This window comes from Xyrauchen texanus, chromosome 4 (genome assembly GCF_025860055.1).
Source record: "Xyrauchen texanus isolate HMW12.3.18 chromosome 4, RBS_HiC_50CHRs, whole genome shotgun sequence".
In the NCBI taxonomy this organism is placed as follows: domain Eukaryota; kingdom Metazoa; phylum Chordata; class Actinopteri; order Cypriniformes; family Catostomidae; genus Xyrauchen; species Xyrauchen texanus.
This window is the reverse complement of record NC_068279.1, coordinates 36,844,038-36,870,572: the sequence shown is the minus strand read 5'-3', so window position 1 is coordinate 36,870,572 and position 26,535 is coordinate 36,844,038. Positions and strand designations below refer to the sequence as shown.

At 38.6% G+C, this 26,535-nt stretch overlaps 1 protein-coding gene across 1 annotated transcript in view; it reads left to right on the top strand.

The window, feature by feature from the left end:
* The window catches only part of skic3 (SKI3 subunit of superkiller complex), a 29,500-nt gene extending 5,445 nt beyond the window's left edge, over window positions 1–24,055 (top strand). The window contains exons 15-41 of the mRNA XM_052125345.1: window positions 2,286–2,465; window positions 2,601–2,725; window positions 3,409–3,659; window positions 3,783–3,885; window positions 4,031–4,213; window positions 5,973–6,117; window positions 6,213–6,291; window positions 6,955–7,016; window positions 7,112–7,168; window positions 7,263–7,331; window positions 7,552–7,626; window positions 7,794–7,935; window positions 8,142–8,235; window positions 9,892–9,969; window positions 10,088–10,212; window positions 10,614–10,737; window positions 10,838–11,062; window positions 11,900–11,972; window positions 13,175–13,228; window positions 13,319–13,430; window positions 14,057–14,185; window positions 16,596–16,720; window positions 17,303–17,467; window positions 17,808–17,960; window positions 20,245–20,375; window positions 21,059–21,188; window positions 22,106–24,055. Of these exons, the coding sequence (XP_051981305.1) occupies window positions 2,286–2,465; window positions 2,601–2,725; window positions 3,409–3,659; window positions 3,783–3,885; window positions 4,031–4,213; window positions 5,973–6,117; window positions 6,213–6,291; window positions 6,955–7,016; window positions 7,112–7,168; window positions 7,263–7,331; window positions 7,552–7,626; window positions 7,794–7,935; window positions 8,142–8,235; window positions 9,892–9,969; window positions 10,088–10,212; window positions 10,614–10,737; window positions 10,838–11,062; window positions 11,900–11,972; window positions 13,175–13,228; window positions 13,319–13,430; window positions 14,057–14,185; window positions 16,596–16,720; window positions 17,303–17,467; window positions 17,808–17,960; window positions 20,245–20,375; window positions 21,059–21,188; window positions 22,106–22,183 (3,267 nt within the window). The 3' untranslated portion in view covers window positions 22,184–24,055. The remainder of the gene's footprint in view (window positions 1–2,285; window positions 2,466–2,600; window positions 2,726–3,408; window positions 3,660–3,782; window positions 3,886–4,030; window positions 4,214–5,972; window positions 6,118–6,212; window positions 6,292–6,954; window positions 7,017–7,111; window positions 7,169–7,262; window positions 7,332–7,551; window positions 7,627–7,793; window positions 7,936–8,141; window positions 8,236–9,891; window positions 9,970–10,087; window positions 10,213–10,613; window positions 10,738–10,837; window positions 11,063–11,899; window positions 11,973–13,174; window positions 13,229–13,318; window positions 13,431–14,056; window positions 14,186–16,595; window positions 16,721–17,302; window positions 17,468–17,807; window positions 17,961–20,244; window positions 20,376–21,058; window positions 21,189–22,105) is intronic.
* The last annotated feature ends 2,480 nt before the right edge of the window (window positions 24,056–26,535 follow it).

Here is a 26,535-nt window from a genome sequence, read left to right as displayed (position 1 = left end):
CACACACACACACACACACTGACAAGGACTACAATCGTTAAGTATTAAAATCTGAATTGTCTGCAAAATAATTATTTTGTTCGTTTAATTAAAGATTGTGCCTAAGTCCCGACTGATTAGCCCCTGATACGTCTCTCAACATACACCACACACACAGTTACATATTGCCTAAACTTTATTGAAAACACATCAAAATGGCGAAATTTCTTGTGAGGACCAACAAGCCAACCGACGCACCACCAGCTGCAATAAAGCTTCGAAGGTACGATGAAGCATACCTGCAATTTGGGTTTACAGTCACGGCTGATCTGAGACCTCAGTGTGTTGTGTGTGCCGAGGTGCTGGCAAACGACAGTATGAAGCCCTGCAAATTAAAAAGGGACCTCGAAACAAAGCATGCTGGCATTAAAAATAAACCAGCTGAATATTTTAAAAGAAAGCTTGATGGCCTCCATCAGCAACAGGCAACCATTTCAGTGCACAGCACTGTGTCTAAACAGTGTTTGGAGGCATCGTATGTAGTGGCCAAAAGGATCGGTAAACTGGGTAAACCGCATACAATCGCCGAGACTCTCATTTTGCCGGCAGCGCAAGACATGTGCAGAATAATGAAAGGCGATAGTTCAGCAGCCAAACTCGGTTCAGTACCACTGTCCAATGACACAATCGCTAGGAGAATTGTAGACATGTCCAATGATACTTGCTCGCGTTCAGCAAGTAGCTCCACTTGTGAAATGGACACATTGCATGGTCCATCGCGAAGCACTAGCTGCTAAAAAAATGCCGGTTCTCTTTGACTCCGTGCTGAACCAATCCGTGAAAATAATAAATCTCATCAAATCACGGCCGCTAAACTCTCGCTTGTTTGGGGTCCTCTGCCAGGAGATGGGGTCAGGGCACGAACAGCTGCTTCTGCACACTGAAGTTCGCTGGCTCTCCAGGGGGCGGGTGTTACAGCGGTTGTATGAGCTGCGAGAGGAGGTGAAGTGGTTTTTGACAGCAATCAAATCAGATCTGGCGAAGCATCTGGATGACACTATGTGGCTTGCGTCTCTGTCCTATTTGGTCGATATATTTGACCACTTGTATGGCCTCAACCTGTCTTTGCAAGGCTGCGAAACTCATATTTTGCTCCTTGCAGACAAAGTGCACGCCTTCACACAAAAACTAGACCTCTGGCATGGCCGCATCAGTCGAGGGAACTGCGACATGTTCCCCAGCCTTGCAGACTTTATCACTGATGCAGGCACGTCACACGATTTCTCCTCCCTATTTCAATCAGCATCTGAGCACCTGTCAGCAATGAGAAAACAATTTGCGACGTACTTTAAAGAGGATTATCGCTCTTTTGCGTGGGTTCAAGGTCCGTTTGTGTGCACAGCAAACAAGCTATCAATTGATATGCAGGAACAACTTATTGAGCTAAAGAGTGACAGTAGACTGAAGGAACTCTTTAGCTCCTGCCCTCTTTCGTCATTCTGGGCAGCATTGATGCAGGAATACCCTGAACTCTGTGACGTCGCCTTGAAGATTCTCCTTTCGCGTCGACATATTTGTGTGAGGCAGGATTCTCAAAAATGACTGCACTCAAAACGAAATACCGCAATCGTGCACAAATCGAGGATGATTTGAGGCTATGTTTATCAAACATTGAGCCAAGAATTGAGGATCTTTGCAAGGCAAAGCAGGCTCAGGTCTCACATTAACATCACCTACCAGCAAGCTTCTGTAAAAAATGCAGATGATGCCTACTATTAGGCCTAGTAATAATAATAATAATAAAGCATAAATTAATATCAGAGGTCTGGTGCCAATTCCCAATTATAGCAATAGACTAGTAATGATAATAGGCCTACTGATGATGATAATAATAATAATAATAATAACAACAATAAAGCATGTAACCTCATATAATTATATAGCAATAGCCTAGTAATGATGATAGGGCTATTACTAATAATAATAATAATAATAATGCCTGCAAGCTCACATTAGAAGTCTGGTGCTACTGCCAATAATAATAATAATAATAATAATAATAACAACAATAAAGCATGGGGCGGGGCGGGGGGCACTGGGGCCCCAACTGCAATGAACCAGCTTTGGGGGGGCCCAGCTTGCAAAAGGTTGAGAACCCCTGTACTAGGGCTTACTCTTAATCAATATAGCACAGGGTGCAAAGAATTTCCAAATCACTTTTTGTTTTTATTAGCATTTTCCATACGGTCACAATTTTTTATTTTTTTTATATTGATAAAATAGATTATGATTTGGTTTGCTTTCAGGCTGCTAAACTGGACCCGTATCTTGGTTCAGTGTTTCGTTTCCTGGGTCATTACTACAGGGGGGTGGCAAAAGACCCGAGCAGGGCCAGAGGCTGCTATAAGAGAGCATTTGAGCTGGATACCTCTGACACAGAGGCTGGAGCTGCTACTGTGGACCTCAGCATGGAGCAGGGAGACATGGTGAGTGAAGAAATGATGCGTTAATCCTGGACAGTCCTGTAGACGATTTGCTCTGCTGTCCACTGTGTAGTTGTCCTTAGCTCAAATTCATCTTCAGTGGTTTAATGACTGTGTTACCTGTTCTCTGTGGTTTAGGACTCAGCTCTGGCTGTGCTGCAGTCAGTAACAGACATAGCCACTCCTGGCTCTGCTAAATGGGCCTGGATGAGGAGGGGGCTCTACCATCTGAAGGTTGGTCAGCACCAACATGCTATTGCAGAGTAAGTGAATCGATTGTACAATTTCAGCTTAAAAGTGATTTTAAAAATTGTTAGGCTGGACCTGGATGCTTTGATCACCATATATTTTTAAAGACCGTAGTTAATGTAACCACAAGAAAGTTGCCTGTTGTTATAATTTAATAATGGTGCTCAACAAAAATGATGGTCTGGCGCTGGTGTGACAGAATTGGTGGAAGTATCACCTATTTCAGCGAATACTGCATTGTCCTATATCAGATAGTGCACATGTGTTTGTATGCTTTGCAAACATTTGGTTTTGTGTGATGTATTGAAAATACTTTGTATTTGTAAATACAAATTTGTATTAAAAATTGTTTTGCTGTTTTAAATGTCACCAAAGTAATTTTATCTAACTGGCTATAAAAGATTGTTTTATCGAAATTGCAAGCATGATCAGATAATTGTGGAGACAACAATCAAATCAGTAATGTTTGCATAGTATGCTATCCCTTTACCAGCTAATCATAAAAGTGTGTTTAAATTCATAGCTGTCATGAAGTAAAGATAGCTGCATTTGTTTAGCTATTATTGCACATTAAAAACCCTCATAAATTATTTATAATGTTCCTACTGAATTATCAGTTGCTCTATAATAGTTATTAATAGTATATTACAAAATTCCATCCATCCATATTAGTGACACATTTCTGCTTTGGTCTCAGTCTGCAGGCGGCGTTGAGGGCTGATCCTCAGGATTGGGTGTGCTGGGAGTGTTTGGGTGAGGCCTATCTGAATCGCAGGAGTTTCACGGCTGCTCTGAAAGCCTTTGCTAAAGCACATCTCCTGCAGCCCACCTCCATCTACAGCCTCTATCAGACCGCCGCCATCAAACAGGTCCTGGGCCGCTTTAAAGAGTCCGCCGTCGAGTACAGGCAGATTTTAGAGCAAGAGGACTATGTACCAGCAATGAAAGGTATGCATGTATTCTGTATTATTGTGTTACTCTACAGGTTAATAACTATTTCATGCAGTATTAGAGGATCATTTTTGTATGTATTACTAAATAAAAGCCTTTTCACTGTGTTTTGATTCACAGGTCTTGGTGAATGCTTTTTAGCCTTGGCTAAAAGTGCCCTGGAGGATTATCTAGATGGCAGAGCAGTAGACCTGATACAGAACGCCATCCATTATCTCTTTAGGTAGGTTGTTTTGTAAGCATCGAAGCCCATTGGGAAGGGGGAACTTTTAAAGATTAAAAGTAGTCATCTCTGTGTGAAATTAGTTTTCAAGTGTGTCTTCCAGTGTTTATTGGTTCAGTCTCTCTCCTCGTGTAAATGTTCTTAGAGCGGTCCAGCAAAGGCCGGACTTGTCCTGTCTGTGGAAGTTGCTTGGTGATGCCTGCACCACCTCCAGAACTGTATCGCCAAACCGGGCCAAAGTGCTGGTACCCGGAGCCCTGTGTGGATTGGAACCACCCGATCAAAGCCAAACACTGGACCAGAGACAGCTCCTCACTCTTGGAGAAAGGTGAAAGATACAATCATAATAGCATTCTTTTCTAGTTCATACTTCATAGATGGATTCATGGATTGAATCACAGTATTTAATAGCTAATCATTAAATCAAAATTGCTTTTATGTTCCATGTGTGTTAGCTTTGAGGTCATCAACTGAATGTGTGAGTGAACTCCCAAAAAGGTTTTTTTTGTGCAAAAATATGCATTTAAAAATGTACACTTTCTCCTGGGAAATCAGACCAACAATATTGATGACCCATAGGGGTGGGGGAATAGATTCTGTTACAAATTATGATTCTTGAGACTTTAAAATGGTCTCCCTGATGTAAAATCTGTTTTTTAAAGTAATTAAAAATGTACATGTTTAGCTTAATACTAATACAATATTTCATCGATAATATATGATGCTATATTTGTGCAGAGTTCCACATGAACAGGTTTTCTCTCAGAGAAGTTTTGTATCTTTATTTCTTTACGTTTAATCCTTTAATTCAAAACGCTGCATGTTCTCTGTCAGACGTCAAATCCTCTGCTGTGGATACTGTTTCTGTTACTATGCATAATCCACAGGCTTATTTGTGAGGTAGCTGTAAAAAGGCTCCTCCAACTGTTGGATGCTGTGAAATTATGTTGCACACCCACAATTTATAATCTAACAGCTGTAAATGTGGAGCGTTCTGTGCTTCAACAAGTTTATTTGTTTTTAGCTAATCAGTTCACTCTGAGGCCATCTTTGAAACGCTTTCGGGCAGCTATTTTTCTATGTAAAGAAGCGGCATGACAGTGCAGCTCCTATCGAATTGATTGGCGAAAGACCGAAATGTTTGGTCAAGATTATGATCAAAGATCATTTTTTTAATTTACAGCAAAATCTGACAACACTGCTATCATAAATTGTGCTTCTTTTCCTCAAATTACACTAAAACAATTTTTTTACGAAATTTTCCCGTCTTGTGTCGCTAATGTGCATGCACATTCTCTAGTTGATTGACAGGCAATGTCTGTATCTAAAAGGTGATTGGCTCTTTTACATGTAAGGTGAGACATCCTTTCTACATATGTTAACCATTGGGCATTACTATTTCTCCCAATAATTTTAATACAAGTGGCCCGTCTCTGCTAAATAGTCTCTGGCTGTTTCATTGAAACATGTCATTCTGCGTCCGGCATGCGCATAAGCTCTTTTGTGCCACTCTGTATTGGAGATTTTCATGCTTCTTATTTGCCTTACTTAAAAAGATTTGTAGGATAAAAGGTTATTTTTATTTAGCCAATTATTTTGTTTAATAACTATTAGTTACATTAAAGAGATGTGCTTAGCATCTATAAATCCCTATGAAACTCATCTGATTTGGGAACAGAGATAATGCAACCTAATTATACATGGGTTCCTTAACACAGACATGTCGACTAATAGTTCAGACAATGCACCAACTGGTCGATTGGTTGTTTTGCACACCCCTACATTTTACCAGCAAATTCGGTATTACGGAATATCTTCTTTAGACATTTCTTTTAGAGAAAATTTAGTTAACACAGCTAAATACAGAATACATTATTAGAACATCAAATTGATATACTAGCAGAATCACAATACTTTGAAAACCGCAATAGAATCTTCATGTAAATATCATTGCAATGTCTGTCATTGTAAAAAAAATCCCATCAGTTGCTCTCTAGAATGAGAATGATTGAAAATCGTGGTTCATAGCTTAAACTAAAGGCTATTTAAAAATAAATGAATTACTCTTCCAAACTTTACTTTCCCAGGTGCTTTGGTCGTGCTTTGAAACTGATGCCTGAGGCACCCAGTCTGTGGTGTGACCTTGGCCTGAACAATTACCACCAATACAGACTGCTCAAATCTCAGTATCCTGAAGAGGACTCTCAGCCTCTGCTGGAGAAAGCTATGCAGGTACATGACCTGACCAGGGTTCAGTAGTTCATCTTTTCATGAATTGGTTCATTAACAAATCTAATGCCCTTGTTTTGTTTGGCTCTTTTTAACAGTGTGTAAAGAAGGCTGTCATGCTGGATAGTGCCTGTCACACATACTGGAACGCCCTTGGAGTGGTTGCCATGGCAAAGGGTTAATACCATATGAACTCTAGATACTCTTCTTTCTCTACTTTATTAGTCTATTGTTATTCATTTTGATATACCGTTAAGTGTAACTGCCAGATGTGGGATGATTCTCTTTAATAGTGGTGTAATGACTTTGAATTGTTCTGTATTTTAAGGATGGGATTCTCAGTGGGGCCTGGTAGCTCAGCGAGTAGTGGTGCTGACTACCACTCCTGGAGGCGTGAGTTTGAATCCAGGGCGTGCTGAGTGACTCCAGCCAGGTCTCCTAAGCAACCAAATTGGCCCGGTTGCTGGGGAGGGTAGAGTCACATGGGGTAACCTCCTCGTGGTCGCTATAATTTGTGGTTCTCGCTTTCGGTGGGGCACATGGTGAGTTGTGCGTGGATGCCGCTGAGAATAACGTGGGCCTCCACATACGCTACATCTCTGCGGTAACGCGCTTAACAAGCCATGTGATAAGATGCGCGGATTGACGGTCTCAGACAAGGAGGCAACTGAGATTCGTCCTCCGCCACCTGGAATGAGGCGAGTCACTACGCCACCATGAGGATTTAGAGCGCATTGGGATTTGGGCATTCCAAATGGGGTAGGAAAGGGGAGGAAATCCAAGAAAAAGATAAAAGGATGGGGATATCAGTTAATGTTAAATTCTGCTTTTATATTTCAGGTATTGAAAACTTTGCTCTTGCACAACACAGCTTCATCAAATCTGTCAAAGCTGAGTCAAATGTATGTGCTGAAAGAAAACAAACTAAAATCTGGGACTCACTTGTTATACTTTTGGGATGATATGAACTGTGCATTGTGTCTTGATAATATTTCAGAATGTGATCGCATGGACCAACCTCGGCGCTTTATATCTGAAGAAGGGAAATATAGAGGTAACGTGAAGGTTATAACTCGGTTAAACATGTTGAAAATTCATTACATTTAAAGCCACAATAATCATCTTTTTTTTTGTATATATATTTTTAGCTCTCTCATGAAGTTTTCAAGATTGCCCAATCTTTAGAGCCCCACTATGTGAACTGCTGGATTGGACAGGTACACCATACATCAGACCAAAAGTTATTATAATATCCAAATTCCTTTGGTAACACTTTACAATAATTAATGTTAATGTACACAACTTCAAGATTAATAAGTACTGTAAAAAAGATTGCTTATTGTTAGATCATACTAATATTAAAAAATACAACCTTATTGTAAAGTATTAACCCTTCCTTTGGTCCACTTAGTAAATCTAACATCTTTCTCATCACAGGCCCTCATTGCCGAGACAGTTGGAAGTTACGACACCATGGACCTTTTCAGACATACCACAGAACTGAGCACTCATGTAAGTCTAGTCACTTTGTCTGTGTATATTTGTATTTTTAACTTATGCAATTGGCATACATACAGTATGCATTTCCTCAATATATTTTGGACCTCTTCATCAAACAGTTTATTGTATAAATGTTTAAATGTACAGTACTTTGTAGTAACATATTTATATAATATTAGACGGAGGGAGTGAAGGGTTATGCATATTGGGTTTGCTCCACACTTCTGGATAAGAGTAACAGAGACTCTGAGCTCTACCTCTACAACATAGTTCAGATGAACGCTGTCTCTGCTGCCCAGGTGGCTCTGAGCAAGTACACAGGTATGAGAACACACACATAATATTTCATTAATGTACCAAAATGACATTGGCACTACTGTATATCTTACTAGTAATGCAGCTGAAGTTGCTAGAAAACTTTTAAAATGTGTTCCCTCCTCAAGGTTCACAAAATGTTCTATATGACAGTGATCGATTATTTAAAGATAGAGTGCGGTAGTCAGGCTCACTGTACTCTCGTTTTTCAGAGAGGATTCAGACAGACCCTGACGCCTACATTATGCTCGGATACCTGAACACACACCTGCAGCTGAAGAAACAAGCAACTGAGGCATATCGCAGGTTTGAAAGGCTCAAGCTAATTACGAATTTGGTGTGTCTGTTTCTCTGGAATTAGAAAGTGCTTTTAAATTATGGCCCGGTGTGCTGTTAGTAATACACACTATAGTTTTTTTCAATTCTGTCCAAATACAAAAATTCAATTAATCTGAAACAAGAAATATAGGTTTTTATTTACTATTTCACCTTTTCTATTTTTTTAGTACATGTGCAGTACATTTAGACCAGGTAAGAAATTAATGGGAGCTTAGGCGTAGTGGACACTACATGTCTTAAGTTCATCTGCTTTGATGTTTGGAGTCTGCGACGAGAAGTCTCAGATCTCATGACAAACGGTCATATTGTTTTGCACACTCCTGCAACATATTGAGACTAGTCCCAGATGCTATGACATTTTTCAAAAGAGCTTGAAATCTAGACGTCTTGCCATCAGGTTTGAGCACTGTCCTGACAAGTGAGAGACCGTTTTGAGCCAAAACCAATTAAATATAGAGAGAGCGCAGGAGAGGGGCAAGGTATTAGGAAGCAGAAGACAAAAAAAAAAAAAAAAAATTTCATCTCCACTGATTTTATTATTTTCAGCTGTTTTATAATTTGTTTCTTTTGCAAATGGTGCCAATAAGCGCATAAATGGACAAGGGTCTTTTCTTTTCTTGTTATCAATAATAAACTGCACGAGTTTGTGAATTAATTTCATTATCTTAATTTTAAGATGCATTTTGGGCGATCCGTTTGAAACAGGATGACACTAAAGGGAGCTATAGCTGCCGGTTTTTCACCAGTAACGTGCAGATTTAAATGGAAATAAGTGTACAATCTGAACACTTTAAAAAGCGAATGCATTAGCGTGCACAATAGGGTCAATATGAGCAGCATGCACACTTGAAGCTCAGTTACAGGTACTACACTAAAATAACTCTGAAATCTGCTCTAAACGCCTTGTTTGCGGATATTTAAGAGAAACTGTGTCCTGGTTTTTAGCAATATGTTTCTCGTCTTTTACTTTTTGTGCTTTATTATCATTCCTTAATACACAGACGAAATTATAAATTTATGATGAAAACAGAGACTGTCCCAAAAGAGATGACAGGTGTAACGGTGATGTGTCCCGCTTGAACATTTTTGACCGGATCACCTAAAACGATTTGTAATACCAGTGCACACATGGCCTCATTCGGGGACGTATGGTCATGTATTGATACACTACAGTCTTGTATTGTGCGCACCAGCATGACGGAAAACATGGCGCCAACTGCAAGTTGTGTAGTGTACGCTTGGCTTAGGGGAAAAAAAGAGATTTAGAAAAAAGAAATTTACTTTAAATTAAAAACATGGCAAACAATGCCTTTTTTGTTATTGGTAACAATATTATTTGATAGTATTTTATTTTTGTCCTAGTTATATTATCACATGAATGTTGATGTGCATCTCATTTTGTAAGTAACAGCCTATCTAATAGTTCAGATTGTAATTTATATAAGTGTTATGCATTTTACATAAAAGGATGAAATGCTGTTTGTTTTATATAGTGTTTCATAATGGTAAAAATGCCCCTGAAAATCAGAACCGGGAGCAATTATTTCCCCTTAATAAAGGGTTAATTTTTCACACTGATCTTGACCTTATAGGTAATATGTGGATATATTTTGTTATCTCCAGAGCTGCAGACTTGCTTCAGGTGTCCCCTCACACGGAGAAGCTCAGCTTTGCTCTTAGGGGTTATGGACGTGCCCTTAGGTAAAAACACAGTTCAACTATGCCGGCAGTGATTTAATCTGGGATGACATCATGACAATTTACAGTGCATAATAATGGACAGGTGTGTTCAGTATGCAGTGTGTGTTGTTTTTAACAGTGATGATGGGCTGTGGGAAGAGGCAGTCCGTATTTATTCCTCCACACCACTAGAAGAGCTGCATGATCTCGCAGGGCTGGCGCTCGCATGCTTTAGGACAGGACACCTACAAGAGAGCATTCAGGGTGAGCCGTCATTGCCATATCACTCTCGATTAATGCAGGGATCCCACGGTCATGGAAAACCTTGAACATTGAAAAATCATGGAAATGAATAACATTTTAAAAAGTCATGGAGAAGGAATGGAAATAGTGAATATAAATTTGTCTACTTACAGTTAGCTCTGAAATATTTCATCAGCCACGAATTAATCTGCTCTTCGTCAGTGCAATCTCTATGAATAATACAACAAAATCCTTATCTATCAGTCACATACGACTGGAAAATTCATGGTTATTCTAGTATCATCTCTCTTCAAAGTTGAACACACTTATAATATTTCTGCTTGGTTCTCATAGTTGCATTTGTGTGTTTTTGATGGAATGTGTGTACATTTTGTGGGTGTGTGTTTGTGTGCAATTTCCAGCTTATGAGAAAGCCCTTTCAGTTGCCTCCAGTGAGAAGGAAAAGGCCTATATACTCACTGCACTGGCCCTGTTACAGCACAGACTGGGCAGCATGGACCTCGCCAAAGCCCTGCTATTCAAGTGGTGAGCCAACAACTCGACTATATCTGCAAACAACACTTCTCTGCTTCAGAAGTCCACAGCTTAACCTCTCTCCTTTTGGCTTATATGTTTCTGTGTTCAGTTCATTGTTGAAAGAGCCTGTTCCAGAGAGTCTTCAATGTCTGTGTGCTCTTGGTTTGGTTCATGGTGATGTTACACTGGCAAGTGCCACACTCACAGAACTGCTAAAGCTGGGGGATCCTGTAGGAGGTGCTGTGGAGGAGCGCTGTCTGCTAACCTGCACCCTGCTGGCTCTACAGGGCAACTTTAGCAGCGTACACAGGGAGGCTGCGAGGGCTGTACACAGGTACTGATGCTGTGTAATATTTACAGTTACACCATCTCTTACTGCTAACCTGATAAAACACAATAAAACGACAAGCAATGGGTTAAGTCCTATATTTGAATTTTTTTTCTGACGAGCTATGATCTATTTCTATTGCACCATGATGAGTTGTCCTGCCCACTTTGAAATATCATTCTTACAAAATCCTGCTCCACATTGCTGTATATTAAAAAGTCAAATATGTTCTGATTGGCTGTGATTTTGTGTCATGCAGCAACTTTTAGCAGAAATCTCACATGGAAAATCAGAGAATAGATTAGAAAGTTATACACAGCTCCAAAATATTTGTAAGTGCACTCTCTAAATGACTGGAAAAGTCATGGAAATTCAAAGGTCGAAAGGTGTAAGAACTGTGTTTCAATGTTAGAACACAGAGTTATTAGAAGCCAGACTCATTGAAGAAAGACTGTTCACTATTTATTATTCACTTGAATTATTGAGTATTCATCTGGCCTCATTAGATCTTGTTGAGTGGGAATAGAGGACCTTGATTCGATTAAGGGCTCTCCTTTGTTTGACCAATAAGCTTGTGACCTTTCGATGTCCAATGTCCTCCTTCAATTTGCATTGTACAAAGATCTGAAATGTTCAAATGCTATTAAATGAAAGACTTTTAAATCTCATTGACCTCAGGTCTGAATCATTGCATTTGGTTAATTAAATGCAAAGGTCAAATGAGGCACCAGAACAGACAGTGTTCTGATATGATATCAGAAGCATTCTGTGTCTAGATTTGAATTTAGAATTTTTTTTCCAATGTTTTTCTTTGACAACTATCTAAAAATGTAACTTTGATAGGTACCCAGGAAATCCATCTCTCTGGGCTCTACTCTCCAGGCTGGTTCCACAGTACTGCCCCAACAAAGCTGATGTGAGTATTCCCAAGATATTTAAGAAGAAATAACATGCTCAAAGAAATAATTAACACAAAAATGAGAATGTCATCTACTCCATTAATTAACAAGTAATGAGAATTGTTGAAGAATCGCCCTGCTTCTCTTTTCCATACAACGACTTTTCATGGTGACATACTTGATGACTGTCAAGGTACAAAAAGGACCACAGAGAACCATAAATGTAGTTCATACAAATTGTATGCTCTACTCCAAGTCTTCTGAAGACATACAATTAGGTTGTTATTCACTGAAAATCTAAATAACAGCAAAACTGGCACAACACGCCAGTGTGCCGTTTTAGAATCGAATGCAATCGAAAATGAGACATTAGAGCTTTGGTGGAACATTTACACAAGAACTCATCCACCTTTTTCCTGAACGTGGAAATTTTCCGCTATTCAACTGTTTACAATTTCCGTTCTCCTGTGTTTTCACTCACATAGGCGTATATTCTTAGCGGGTAATGTAATGATTAAGGTGTTGCATTTGTAAAAATTGTCAAAAAACATGTGGCTTTATTGTGTCGGTACTTCACAGAATCGAGATTATCCTAGTGTGTAAATGTCATGAAGCAATGATCCGAAGTTAGTCGTTATCATTAACTACTTTGAGTTGTTATGACAGCCAAAAGCACAAGTTGAGCCTGAAATGAACGTTTACTCCAATTAAAACTTAAATGGTTGTTGTTCTCCATCTGGATCGCTCATTTTGGTTGTTTTTACATTGCGTTTTGAGTATAGCTCACAAGTTGTATAGACCTTGTTTTTAACTTTTTTAATGTTTGCCCTTTTTGGAGATTGACAGCAGTGGTCACATGAATTAGTAGTATTAAGAAAAAGAGCTACATAAAGATTATTTTGTTCCATGCAACAAATAACAGCATGCAGGTTTAGATTGGCATTTGGGAGAGTAAATAATAATTGTGTATAGAATTTCTATTTTCATTTTGTGTGAACTGTTCCATGTTCCTTTAACCATCTACAATTCTTTTTGAAATTGCATGCTGTTTGGACAGTGATATAAGATTACTTCAAATTATTATTTGCCATTTCTTAGTGGTTATAAATAACTGAAATGAAAATGTTGATACATATTCTGTTTAGGTTTATTTCCACATTGGCTCCTATAAGGATGTGATATATAAACATTTTCATAATTGCTTTCATATCTTCGTCAGGGAGGCGCTGTGGCCGGAAGAGTGGCGTGTCACGCCAGCATGACGCTTGGAAAGGTATCGTTTTTAACCTTCTTGGATAAAGTTTTTGAAATCAAATGCCAAGATCATACTCTATTAAAGTGTTCAACTCTTTTCTTTCTGTAGAGAGCGTTGCTGTACAGTGGAGTGAATCAGTTGGCCTCAGGCCGTCACTGTGGCCAGGACAGAAGACAAAACGCTCTGAAAACTATTCAGAGAGCCGTGCTGCTGTGTCCAGGTAAACTAAATACCACCACACTACAGTGTTCTTCAATGTTGAGTGTTTTGTGGTGTTACCTAATGGTGTAGTATCTTAGATGTAAACATAAAAAATAAAAAAAGTTTAACTTTTAAAAGTTTATCAGTGAGTTCAGTTTTTAATTTATATTTTGTTTTATTTTAGGAACATTCAAAGTGAATGTGTTAATTGAGATCATTTAAAAATGTTTAAAAGCATTGTATTTCCAAGGCCTGTCTAGTGTTATCACAATCTAGTGGCATCTTTCTAATATCAGCAGTAGGAAAGACAAAAAAAGCTAAGATGATCAGTTTTTGGATATCTTAAAAAGCTGATAAATGAAGTTTCATGACTGAAATGAAATTATGAAAATATTCCATTTGGCTCCTGAGACCTTTGCATAAAACTTGTCATCATTAAAAAGTGCCAAGTGTAAGGCTGAGTGTATGTGAGTCTTCAGAGAGAATGATGGTCTGTATGAAAGCTTTGATAGCAGACCCTGAGACAAACATATCAGCCTGATGAAATATAGATGAGGTTTGGTTTGTCGTGTGGGTAGCATTATGGTGATTGATTATTGGATTCAATAATCTGTCTCTGTTTCTGTCTCTGTTTGACAAATACAGATGATCCAGCTGGGTGGGCGGGGTTAATGGCTGCCTGTCACACAGAGAACACTGCTTGCATTCTCTCAGGCTCTGCCCCTCACAGGGAGAATCTGGAGAGGGAACTCATGACCCTGGTTTCAGAAAAAGGTCAGCTGTTTTCATGTGTTTCTTATAAGGTTTTTTTTTTTTTTTTTTTAGTACATTTGTGACCCACATTCATAAAATTTGACTGGTCTGTCAGTGTATAAGTATATACTGTATGAACAGAGAGGTTGCTCTACAAATAATCATTATCAATTTAACAGACTGGGTTGTAATTTTTCACCATGCTTTATATATTGGATGTAGATTTTATCTTGATATGCCCAATATAAAAATTATAAATGACAATTCAAAAGGGTAATTCACACCAAACATGTTTCTGCATCTGTCTGCACTTTTTCAATATAAACATGCTCTAGATGGACATCTTTGGCTGCTGCATCGCATTCTTTTAACTCCATGTCAGGTTCAACTTATAAAAATGCATCTAGAGACACCTATGTTCTGTTTTAGCTCAAGAGTGTTTTCGCTTTAAATTGTCCCATGTGCAAAGGCCCCTATGGGTAGCTTAACTTTAAGTAATAATGCTATCATTTATGGTATGTTATTTGTTCAGTTGCGATTAATTTAGGCTTAAATAAAAAAGAATTTTTTTTTTTTTTTTTTCTCCCCAATTTTGGCATGCGCATCCTAGTGGTGGCCTGGTTACTCACCTCAAACCGGGTGGCGGAGGACAATTCCCAGTTGCCTCCACTTATGAGACAGTCGAGCTGTGCATTTTATCACGTGGCTCGCTGTGCATGACACCGTGGAGACTCACAGCATGTGGAGCCTCATGCTACTCTCCGCGATTCATGCACAACTTACCACGTGCCCCACTGAGAGCGAGAACCACTAATCGCGACCAGGAGGAGGTTACCCATGTGACTCTACCCTCACTAGCAACCGGGTCGATTTGGTTGCTTAGAAGACCTGGCTGGAGTCACTCAGCACATCCTGGATTCGAACTCATTGGCAATTTCTCTCCAACTCTTCTCTTTCTCCTCCCAGTTGTGCTACAGTTCAGATAAAACATCAAATCTGGTGCTCCTGCCAATGTTCCACTAATTTTTCCCCCATTTCTTGGGTCCAATTAGAGTTTCTTGATACCGCAGCCATGCTAGTTGATGTTCTGTTGCAGGTACATCAGGACTCCTCACACTGAAACATCCTGTGCCCCGTTTCTTGCTCTCTAATTGGCTGTAGGTCAACGCTGCAGTTGTATTCAGTCAAAACATATTTCACATTGCATGATTTGGAATCGCAGACAGGTCCAGATATTTAATATTCTAGATATTTCACTGATATTGGCGACACGTCGGCGATTCTCTCAGATAGCGTCTTTGATAATTCATACATTGCGATCGTCACTCACGGGAGCGAGCTCTGATTTGCCAACGATTTCAGGCTTTTGACGGCGATAACCACAAAACTGTTGGCGAGCGAAAATCGGGCTTAAAAACATTTAGTGTAAACTCAGCATTACATATGCCATTACAGAGTCGTAAAAGCAGCACGAAATGAGGTGGTTGCTTCAGAAAATTAGCTTTTTCATTTTGCTTTGGCATTTTAAAACACTAATGGTTAGATTTAGATTTGATAAGGGAAGGATGTCTTTTTTAACTTCTCATATATATTTTAAAACATTAATGATTAAGTTTAGGCGTTGATTTGGTAAGAATGTCTTTTTTAAACGTGTAATTTATATTTTAAAACACTATTGGTTAGGTTCAGAAAAAAGTTTATGTTAAGGAGGTATGTTTTAAAAAATATGTAGGCCTATCAAAAATTCACCTTAAAACCCCGTCTGAATATGACACCACTTTACATGCTTTTGGCGCCCCCAGTTGGACATTTCACTGGAAATTGCAGCCAAACGTGATGTGCAGCACATCAATTTTGAATTGCAAAAATGTTGTCATGTTCACTGCAATTTTATGAGACCAGGCTGCCATTTGCAGGATTGCTTTAAAACCATTTTCTAGTCCCTACTATTATACTTTACTATGAGAATGTTTCTAAAGAAGGAAAACACAATAGACAAATATTTTAATCTTTAATCTTTGAAAATGATGGAAAGGATTTAGAATTGTTCACCAATGTTTTGAAAGAATTTGGTAAATGGCAGACTATTTTCTGTTAACGCAACATCTGTATGTACAAGCAAGTATATACAGTATGTTTAAGCAGGGGCGGACTTGGAAGAGAAATTGGCCCAGGATTTTACATAGAAACCGGCACAAAAGTTGTTCTTCTCTGCATATCGTTGCCCCTTTGTCATATCGCAGTGCCATTTTGTGGACCATTCTGCATAACACGGCGGCCCATTTCAACTTATCACGTCCGGCCCTTGGGGAAAAGTCCCAGATATCCCGATGGCCAGTCTACCCCTGTGTTTAAGGGAACAGGTATATACGAATGTATGTGTTGTGTGAATGAGTGTAGTGATTGCTCTGTGTACTGTGTGTGTTCTCAGTGAAGAGCCTGCAGATAGAGGATGGGCTCTTGGCTCAGGCTCTGGAGGGTTGGGTGCTGCAGCAGGCAGTGACTGGCCTCAAACAGAGCTGCCAATATGACCAGGCAGAGACTCTCTGCTCTCAGGTACAAACACACACACACATTCTTGCTTTTTGGTCATTCTCGTCCCTTTTCAGTCTATAAAAGGACAAAAGTAAAAACACTGAAGTTGTGTTTTAAGATCTTATCTACCTTTAAATGTATCAATTTCACTATTCTTTGACAAATGCAAATAAGCAAATTTATGTTAATTTCACTGCAGTAAAAACATAAACTTTTATGCCATCTGCTGCAAAAAAAGAACAATTACATGATTGAAAATCATGTCATGACAAAAATAACTAGTAGATGGCTGCAGAGATCCACTAATTAATTCCTGGTTGTAACAAGAAAACTTGAATGTACTTTTTCAAGTAACTGCTATAAAATACTTAATTTGCTAGAAGATATTGCTCTTGTGTACAGTAAAACTGGCTCGCAAGCCGCAGTGATGTTCGATTTGTTGGTAAATAGTTTTTTTTTAAAGTAATTTCTTTTAATGAACTGGTCAAACTGATTAAGTTCTAATCAGAACTATTAGAAAGATTGGAAAATGACTGGAAAATTAATTGGTCCAAAAGTTTGGTAACCTTGAGTTGTTTTTAAATTTCCTTCTCTCTCTATCAGGTTCTGAGTGTATCTCCAGAGCATCCTGTGGTTTTCCTGATGTTGAGGCAGGTTCAGTGTGAGCGCCTCCTGATGTGTGAGGCGGGTAACTGTGTTCCTCCTGCAGTGCTAGATCAGCTCAGTGCTGCTGTCATGGCCAACCTCACATCAGTGTCTGCCTGGCATGTTAGTACCCATCTCACTAAGAAGACATTTTGTCAGCTTGGTTTTATACTAAAGTGCGTGTGGGTTGCTTTTATAGAATCTTCCTCATATCTAGACATACAGTACGTATTTCCTTTTAGATGTTGCCATTGTGGTCATTCCCTGAAGACAGAACTGAATCTTATGAGCAGTTTTTAAATATCTCATTAAATAATGCAGGAGATTTCAAAGAAACTGAAAAGTGTTTTATACTGTATAGACATATAGAAAGGAGCTGTAACAAGGTTTGCAGTCACCACAGTTGTAAAAGTTTTTCATTTGAACAGTTTCTCACTGTTTGTCTCTCCTCTCTCTCTCTCAGTGGCTGGCAGAGGTTTACCGCTCTCAGGGCCTGCTGTCTCAAGCCTCTGTGGCATATAAACAGAGTCTTCAGCTGGCTGCTCAACTGGGTGACAACAGTGGGAAGATGAGCAGTCTGCTCCGGCTAGCCCTGCTTGCGCTGTCCACATGTATGGTGAGTACCGGTATAATCTCATACAAAGAGGTCATAAAACCTGGGGAGCAATATCTGTTAGCATTCCCATTCATCTCAATGACAGTTGCTCAGCTGACGCTGGACCCCCCAGAAGAATGTGACTTGCTTGCTGCCATGTTTTCTCATGAGCACTGCCTTCCAAACACAATTTTTTCAGCCAGAAATGTCATGTGACTAATTACGTACTTACAGGAAAAATGCGTCATGACAACACTGATTGGCTGATGGCACCAGAAGTACATGCACAGCCCCAAACCCTTCACTAGCGACTATCATGGGGCAAAGGTGCCAGAAATGGAACAATAAAAGTCATTTTCACGCCTAATCAGTTTTGCCTAATCCGGGCAGTATCGCAATTTCGCGCTCTGTTCTCAGAAGTCCTTGGAAGGTGCGTATGCGCAAACCTAATTGTCATGGCAACTGAATAAACAAAACCTCGCCTGGTCAATATTTACTCGTCATCAGAATAAGGTAAATGCCCTGGCTATTGTAATCTATTGTGCTGTAGGTGTTTTGGGTTTAGTTTTAAAACGGAATGATATCAATGATATTTTTTTATTAATTAGAAGATGAATTCCATGTAGGGATACATGCAGTAGTCCCAACACGCATTTTCTTATTTTAAATGAAACTGTGTTTTTTTTAGTTGGTAGATCTTATTGAGTTGGTAATTTAAAAGTAGATCATCACACAAAAAAGTGTGGGCACCCCTGCTTTAAACCATACACAGTCACAGCAACAACTCTGGAATATCTGGAATTAAATTGAAGCAACAGAGAATAAAATACCGAAGTCTTTCCTGGATGCCATGTTTGTTATTTACACGAATGTTGTGGGGAAATTATGTTGCTTTTGCGAAAGCTGCTCACTGACCGAGCCGCATGTCAAAAGTACGCCACTAACACAGCTCATGTAAACACAAACGCCACTTTCTCACATTAAGCCGTAATCTGGTGTCCATGTAAACGTAGTCACTTATTTACCATAATATTAATGATTTTATTGTAGTGCTGAATAGTGGAGATCACTTTGTGACAGAGAGGAACTGTTTACTTGGCGAACAAAACAGCATTCTGAACTGATGAGCTTAGTGTGTGTTATTCAACGGTACTCATAGAAGACTGGCTATTTAAACAGATGGCTATTAAAGTTTGTTTTAACAAACATGCACTGTTGTACGGGAGATAGTCAGGGACAAAGCTGACGAACAAGAGAGAGGAGTCCTATTACATTGCTGTTGACAGTCTAGTTGTGGAAAGGTAAACATAAGATTATTAGAATCAGAATGAGTCTTATCACCCACTGCGGGTTTGGGACAACATATTCGATTGATGTCAGATATTTAGCTAAGACTGAATAAGGATATACATACAATTCTCCATAAACTCCTAACCTAATTTTATAGATAGTAACTGAGGTCAGTGTGAAAATACCATTTGTTCATTGTCCACAATACTATTATATTGTATTTTAAAACTTATTTTTATAAACGTACACGTGTTCCTGGTCATTCTGTTTGTCGAGTGTCTGTATGACTGCTAATTAAAAGATGTTATTATTTTTGGCTACTTGAAGCATATTTAGGCAACTTTTTTTTTTGCTTCTTTTTTTGTTGCAGCATTTGCATCATTCTCTCGCCTGTTCCTCTGTCTCACCCCCTCTCATTTTTGTTTAGTCTATTCCCCCTCCCCTCCTTTTCAAACTATACCTCCCTTGTCAGCTGACTGCCTTCATTTTAGCTGACTCCAGCCTAGTCTGTTATATTGAATTCGACACTTTGTGGCTCGCCTCTCCTTACATTTAATTAAAGTGTGTCAGCCTTTAGCTTATCCCAGCTCCAATCATATATTAGTCTGAACGCGGCCAGCTAACACTCATCTAAAATTCTCAAGTATTTGTTTTATAACACTTGCATGATGGTTGTTCACTACTAATCCTCTATCTAAAATGCTAATTTTATGACCAATATATGTTATAATGCAATTTGTAGTAAATATTGATTAAAGAGATTAAACAGGCTCGCTGTGTGTGCGTGCGTGCGTGTGTGCGTGCGCGGCTATAGTTTGGGGGAAAATGTTATCCTAAAGTGAGCTACATCTGACAAAAACTCCCTTTGGGGACATTCAGGGAAATATTTGTTGAAAAATCAATTCATAAATAATACTTTTTATACTTCTAGTCGGTAGTCATTGTTATTAACTTTTTATCAAAACAATTTAAACCCACAAAAGTTTGTGGTATGTCGTGCATTTCTGCTCTGCAGACTGGTGTGTGTGTCTCTGAGTGGAAGGATCTGGTGTTGGAGGCCAGCACTGAAGTCTTAAAGATGGGCATCTCTCCAGTAGCTCTACTCTTTCAGGCGTTACTGCAGTTCTCCATCAAGATGGGCGCCAGGTAGGGCCTTATACAGGGCATAAATGCTTATGCCAGTCTTTCTCTGCATGTGAGAGGATATTAGCATCTAGCTGAGGTCTTTGTTATCTCAGCTGTCAACATTAATTTATTTTTTAAACAGGCAGATCATTATACATGTGTTGCCCTTTGCTTCATGTTTGTATTCCATTATTTACCTTGTATTGGCATTGCATTCTTTGCATTTAGTCTATGGTAATATTACATATATTACGTATTCATTTTTTATTTGTTGTCATTTGAGTTGTCACAACATCACAATTTCTGTTGTATGTGCCAATACCAGTAAAGTTTCACGATTCTCAATACCAATTTGGATAGAACAGCAAAAAATGTATATGCCATTGAACACACTCCTTGTGTGTAGAACATTGAGTGGTTTTATTCTCAATACTGAAGTGAGTGGTTTATCTTTTCCGTGTTGTTGTTTTGTTAATATACTAACAACATAATAGACTCCCACTGCATGTTATAATGCTCATTGCATTATAACTATCCATTGGACCACACTTACTGTAAGGCTCTTTTTCTGATTGCTTCTCAATTCATCTGGATGAGCACCAGCAGCATATTTTAGTATTGATATTTTAGTATGTTACTTTTGACATCCCTAGTTGTCATCATTGTTAGGATCAGATTGTTGATTATGGTTTGTTCTTCTGTAGGGAAACGCGTCGTCTGTTGGAGAGGATTGTTTATATGTCAGCCTCTGGGAGTTCTGAAAGTGTGGTATCGGTGGCCCGCTGGTACCTCCTGCGTCACTTGCACTCCAAAGATGACCTGGAGCTCATAGATGTGAGCAAATGTGCTCACTATGTTGAAAATAATGAAAAACTTTGGCTCTCTTTCCTTAATTATATTAAATGATGAGTGCTGATGTGTTGGTTTGAAATACTGATCAAAACAGATGCAGTATTTTATAATATTTATTAAATTATTTAATTATACATTTATACAATTGTAATTATATAAACTTTTAAAGGTGAAGTGTGTAATTGTTTAATGTTAAAATGCTTTGTCCTATTCCAGTCTAATATGCTGAGACAACTATAAGTAACCCATTAGTGAGTTAATTTCCCTGAAAAGTGTAAACAATGTAGCGCTGTTAAAACATGGCTCTATTTGTTTGAATATCCTGAACAGCCCGACACAGTAACATTGGCTTAACCAATTGACTACCTGTTTAGCCCGATCAGTGCCAGAGGAGGAGTGTTAGGGGAAACCGGTTTGAATACATTAGTTATATGTGAACCACAAGATCCATGTTGTTCCATGAACACTTAACAAACTCACTTTAATTGCACTATTACACTTAACTTGCACGTAATGTTCAAAAATAAAAAAATCGTTCTGTCTCTTCCTTCTGCGCTAGCGCAGAGAACCTTGAAACTTGGCAGTACAGCACTGCAGATGTTGTTAAACTTTGTATGACAAATTGCTTGCTATGTGCCTCATTTGTAAGTCGCTTTGGATAAAAGTATCTGCTAAATAACTAAATGTAAATGTAAATATTTGCAATTCCATTTGGTGCCACTTGTGGTGCAGAAATGACACACTTCATCTTTAATGTTTAAAGCTGTAAGACTAACTAAAGAACCACAAACTGGCATTTGGAAACTCTAATATACAGTTAATGAAATTAATCATGAGCTCTTGCTTTTTGTTAAAAATAGTCATGAATCTGCTTTGTATTTTATGTCTTCTCTGTGTAGTCCCTGCTGGTGGAGGCTACAGCAGCAGGAGATAGCAGACTGGTGGATTTCCATAGACGACTGTACCCATTCAGCTGAGATGTTCCACCAATCTCAAAATCCCCCAGGATTCAACAGCAGCTTCAGCTGTTCTCCTTGTTCTACTTCTCATTCTATCTAACATCAATTTACTCATTGATCCACGATCAATATTGTGGTTATGTGTTTACAAATTTGATAGTCTTGACATCACCAATGACTCATTTATTACATAACTTGAAATGGTATGTGGATGAAAGTAAAGAAGCACTTGATCAATGTGACTGACCATTTGAATAGCAATTTATGGTCATTTTATGATATATTAGAAAGAATTGGCATGACAAAAACTCAATCACGTCATTGACACATGAATAATTCTGTTAATATTTGAATACTTTTCTTTGCCTTCTCCCAATTACATTTATTTTTCACCATTATTATAACCAAAAGGCTTGCCCGACTATAAGCTGAATTTACATCAAACAGAAATTGCTGTTGTAAAACTCAAAAGCACTTCCTGCATCAAAAACGTGGTCATATCATTGCATCCAAAATCACGTTGTGCATGTTTGAAAATACAGTGACCTTCAAATTGCCTATTTATGGTCAGAGAAGCTTTTGAAGAGTTTACTTTTCTTCTATGCACAAGCAGAAACAATGGACTTCTGTTTTTAATGCTACCCCTAATAACTGACTTTACACATCTCTGTCAGGACTGACCTGCGGTATACTGCAACAATCAATTGTATCTCTGAAATATAAAATCATGTGGGGGGAAAAGATAAATGGAGAGGGAAATAATAACAATGGTTTGTTGTGTTTGTATATTTATGCTTTGCAAATACACATTGTATTTGTCTTTTGCATTGGTGGCTTGGAAAATTTTATGAGAAAGCAGGCATTTATTTATTTGAGCATTTGTTATAATCAATGTTCGGTCTGGGTATGTGCGGACAAACAAAAAACATTTCATCTTTCTAATCTTTCAGTATTGACCCCACATGGGTATTTTGTAACCAGTCTTGGGTTTGCAGTAATTGCACCCTGATTGAAGTGCATTAACTGATTGTTCACTCACTATCTGATTTTAAAGCCTTAGACCAGCAAACCGTAGTTCAATTGGAGATTTTTCTCAGAGATTGGCAGTGAGTAATTCAGGAAATTACCTCAAAGAGACCAGTTTAAATCCCTTTTCAATCTAGTAAACAAGTGTAGACCTTATTTGATTGTATTGCACATCTGTGCATATTCTGCTGAATCATACTTGGTGAATGTTACCTATTCCAGTAAGAATGATTGTGTCTTTTAAAAGAATATTCCAGTACAATATCTTTAAGGTCTGAGTTACTTCAGCCCCACCATGTTTCTCTGGATCTGTCTGATGTCTCTTTGCAGCTCTCACTTATCCAGCTTGGCATTGGTGTCACCGATGTGTTTTAGAGATGCAATGGCATAATAAACGGGCTGGAACCCTGGCAAACAGAATGGTTGAGATCACCTCTCTCAAACTTTAAGGGCCCAGCCTTTTGGGAGCATTGACTCTCTGGCTGGAAGTATGTGTTAGATGTCTCATCTATAATGCATTAACTACCCTCAGTCTGACACCAGAAACTCAGAGAATTTGAGAGGGAAACTGATGTATGTTTTGAGGCTATAAGTTACAATGATTAATTTAGCTTTTGCTGGGTCATTTCTATTAAATGCCTGTCTAAGTCAGTAACACTTTCAAATAGTGTGGTTGAAAAGAAATTTTATAGACAAATAAAGTTAAGAAATGTCAAAGCTGCCAGGCCAGAAGGCAGCCAGCAGGCTTCGCTTAAAATTGTTTAAGCACATCCATCTGTACATTAAGCTTGACTAAGTGATTCCAAAAGACTAGAAATTGTATTCTAACTGCACTCTATTTTCCCCAATTAAACAGCATTTGTTCAAGTGAAATATAGACTTAATTTGGCTGCTTCTTTTGGCTGGTATTGCATGCTACAACACATAATAACAGCTAATGTTCCAGTTTACTGTTCCACTGACCAGTGCTCAGGTTGGCTAGCAATGACTTGTACATGACCCATAAGACTGTTCAGCGCCAGTGGTGTCTGTAGGCACCAAACATGATGATGTATTTAATACTTACGCTTACATGACCAGAGAAAAATGTTCTTCCTAGGTATGGACAGTTGGGCTTCAATCTTCTCCAGATGACCAGAGAGGAGAAACATTTGTTCATTCAGCATCCCTTCCACTTCCACCTTTGCATATTTAAAGCACAAAAAGCAGTTTGCCAACAGTTAATATCACTAATTGCATCGATGGTGGATGATGACCAGTTTTGATGTTTTGTTTTCCGCAAAATGTTCTTCTTTGAGTTCAATGATAGTTGGAATGGGGCTGTGAATTTAGTGCTGGGAGAGAATCAGTAAACCACAAAAAAAAAAGCCATGGCCTTCCACAGTGGCATAGATCACTCTTTATTTACAGAAAAGCATACATACACACACTTGGATGCTTGTTTACCATTATGTCCTGCAATAGTGTGCGCCACTGCTCTGCATGTGTGTTTGAACTGCGCCTTTGCCGCTCACAGTCTCCACCACCTTCAGACCACTATGTCCTGCATTATGTCCAGTTCCATACTACTTTTCATACATCTATTATTTTAGAAAAACATTGTAATAAACTTATTATAAAGGTGAAATTACAGAGTTAATTTGAATTGGGGTAGCTGGCATGAAATTTCAAGCAGTGTGACATGCTATAGGCTACTCCATCTAAAACAAATATTATGCTAGCCATATTAATGACCTTATATTAATACACTGATTAATATTGGGTTATATATGTAACATTAATACAGTATATTAATCAATGAGTGTGTCTACATACTCAACTCACACCGGTTATACATATTATAACAATGTTGACATGTTAGCGGCTCAAACTTTCCTTTATCAGTGAAAGGGCATAAATGGTTTAAGCAAAAAGTGATTGTCCTGATTTCGTGTTGCATGTAAACACTTTTCACCAGTGTTTGAACGGGTAAATCCAAAGTGTACATCAAAAGCAAAGAGTAACATTGATTTGAAATCTCATGTTAGCATGTTTTTCAAGCATTGTCTGATTTTTAGAATAAGTTGATTTCTTGGCATAGTTGCTGTGTCAGCAGGTTGGTGTACATGTAAACATATATCCATAAATATACAGTAGCCTACTGTGCAAAAGTCTTCGGCACATAAGAAAAACATTTGTCTTAAGAGGGTCATTTAAATATATTCAGCTTTAGTGTGTCAATAAGAAAGATACATTTTAGGCTCCCAAACATTACTTCTGCAAACTGAATATAATAGAAGAACAGGAAGCCCTGCAACAGATGTAATGGCCCCCACAAAGCAATGGAGCAAGGCTCCATTTCAGCACACAAAAACTGCCATCTGTGCTCCACATTGCATAGTCAGGAGCTAATATTGTCACAAAGAGCATTCACCTTGCTTATGTGGCTGCATATACTGTAGACTGGTAATTGCACCATTTGAAGCCCCCACAAAGCCCCCCACTGAACATCGTGTCAGTCTGAGATTACATAAAGAGACAGAAGCAATTGAGACAGCCTTAATAGATTGAAAAACGGTGGTGAATTCGCCAATAAGCTTAGAGCATCCTATCTGCCAATAACCAAGTAAAACTCTGTCCAGGTATACCTGGGAGAATATATGCTTATATTAATGCAAATGTTGTCACCAAATATTGATTTAGCTTTTTTTTTTTTTTTTTTTTTTTTTTTATGTTTACTGAACTTTGAATGGTGTTAACTCTTCTTCTTTCAGCTGCTCTCATCAGGAGTCTCCACAGTGGACCATCCATGATCCGCATATTTGAGTAGGCACAGGTTTTACGCCACGCCAGATGCCCTTCCTGAGGCAACCGCCAGTGACTGTGGGACTCTCACTCTGTATGATGTTAACTGATGAATGAAAACTATTTATGGCATTATTTTTGAAGACATCCTGACTATGTGACAAACTTTTGCACAGTACTGTACATACATATAACTGAACTACAAGCACTTTACCAACCGCAGGGCCATTTAAATAAACTTTATCAAAATGTGTGAGAAATGTATTGGTGGCCATTTCCCTTAAAATGTTACGGTTGAAATCCATGGTATTTGTCAAGCACCCATTAATACATGGCTGTGTTTCAGGTTATCTTAGGGTTGCTTGTTATGCACAAGGACCAATTTAAAATGACCATTTTAAATAAAACAAAAAACTGTTAATTGTGATGTAAAAGCTAAACTCAAGACCAGTCTTGAGCTATAGTTTCTGGCTAATTTTTTAGTTTGTTTTGTTTTGTGTTTGTTTTACTTTTGCCCATATGGTGCTCTTCATTAGAGTCAGTGTACACTGGCTTGACTC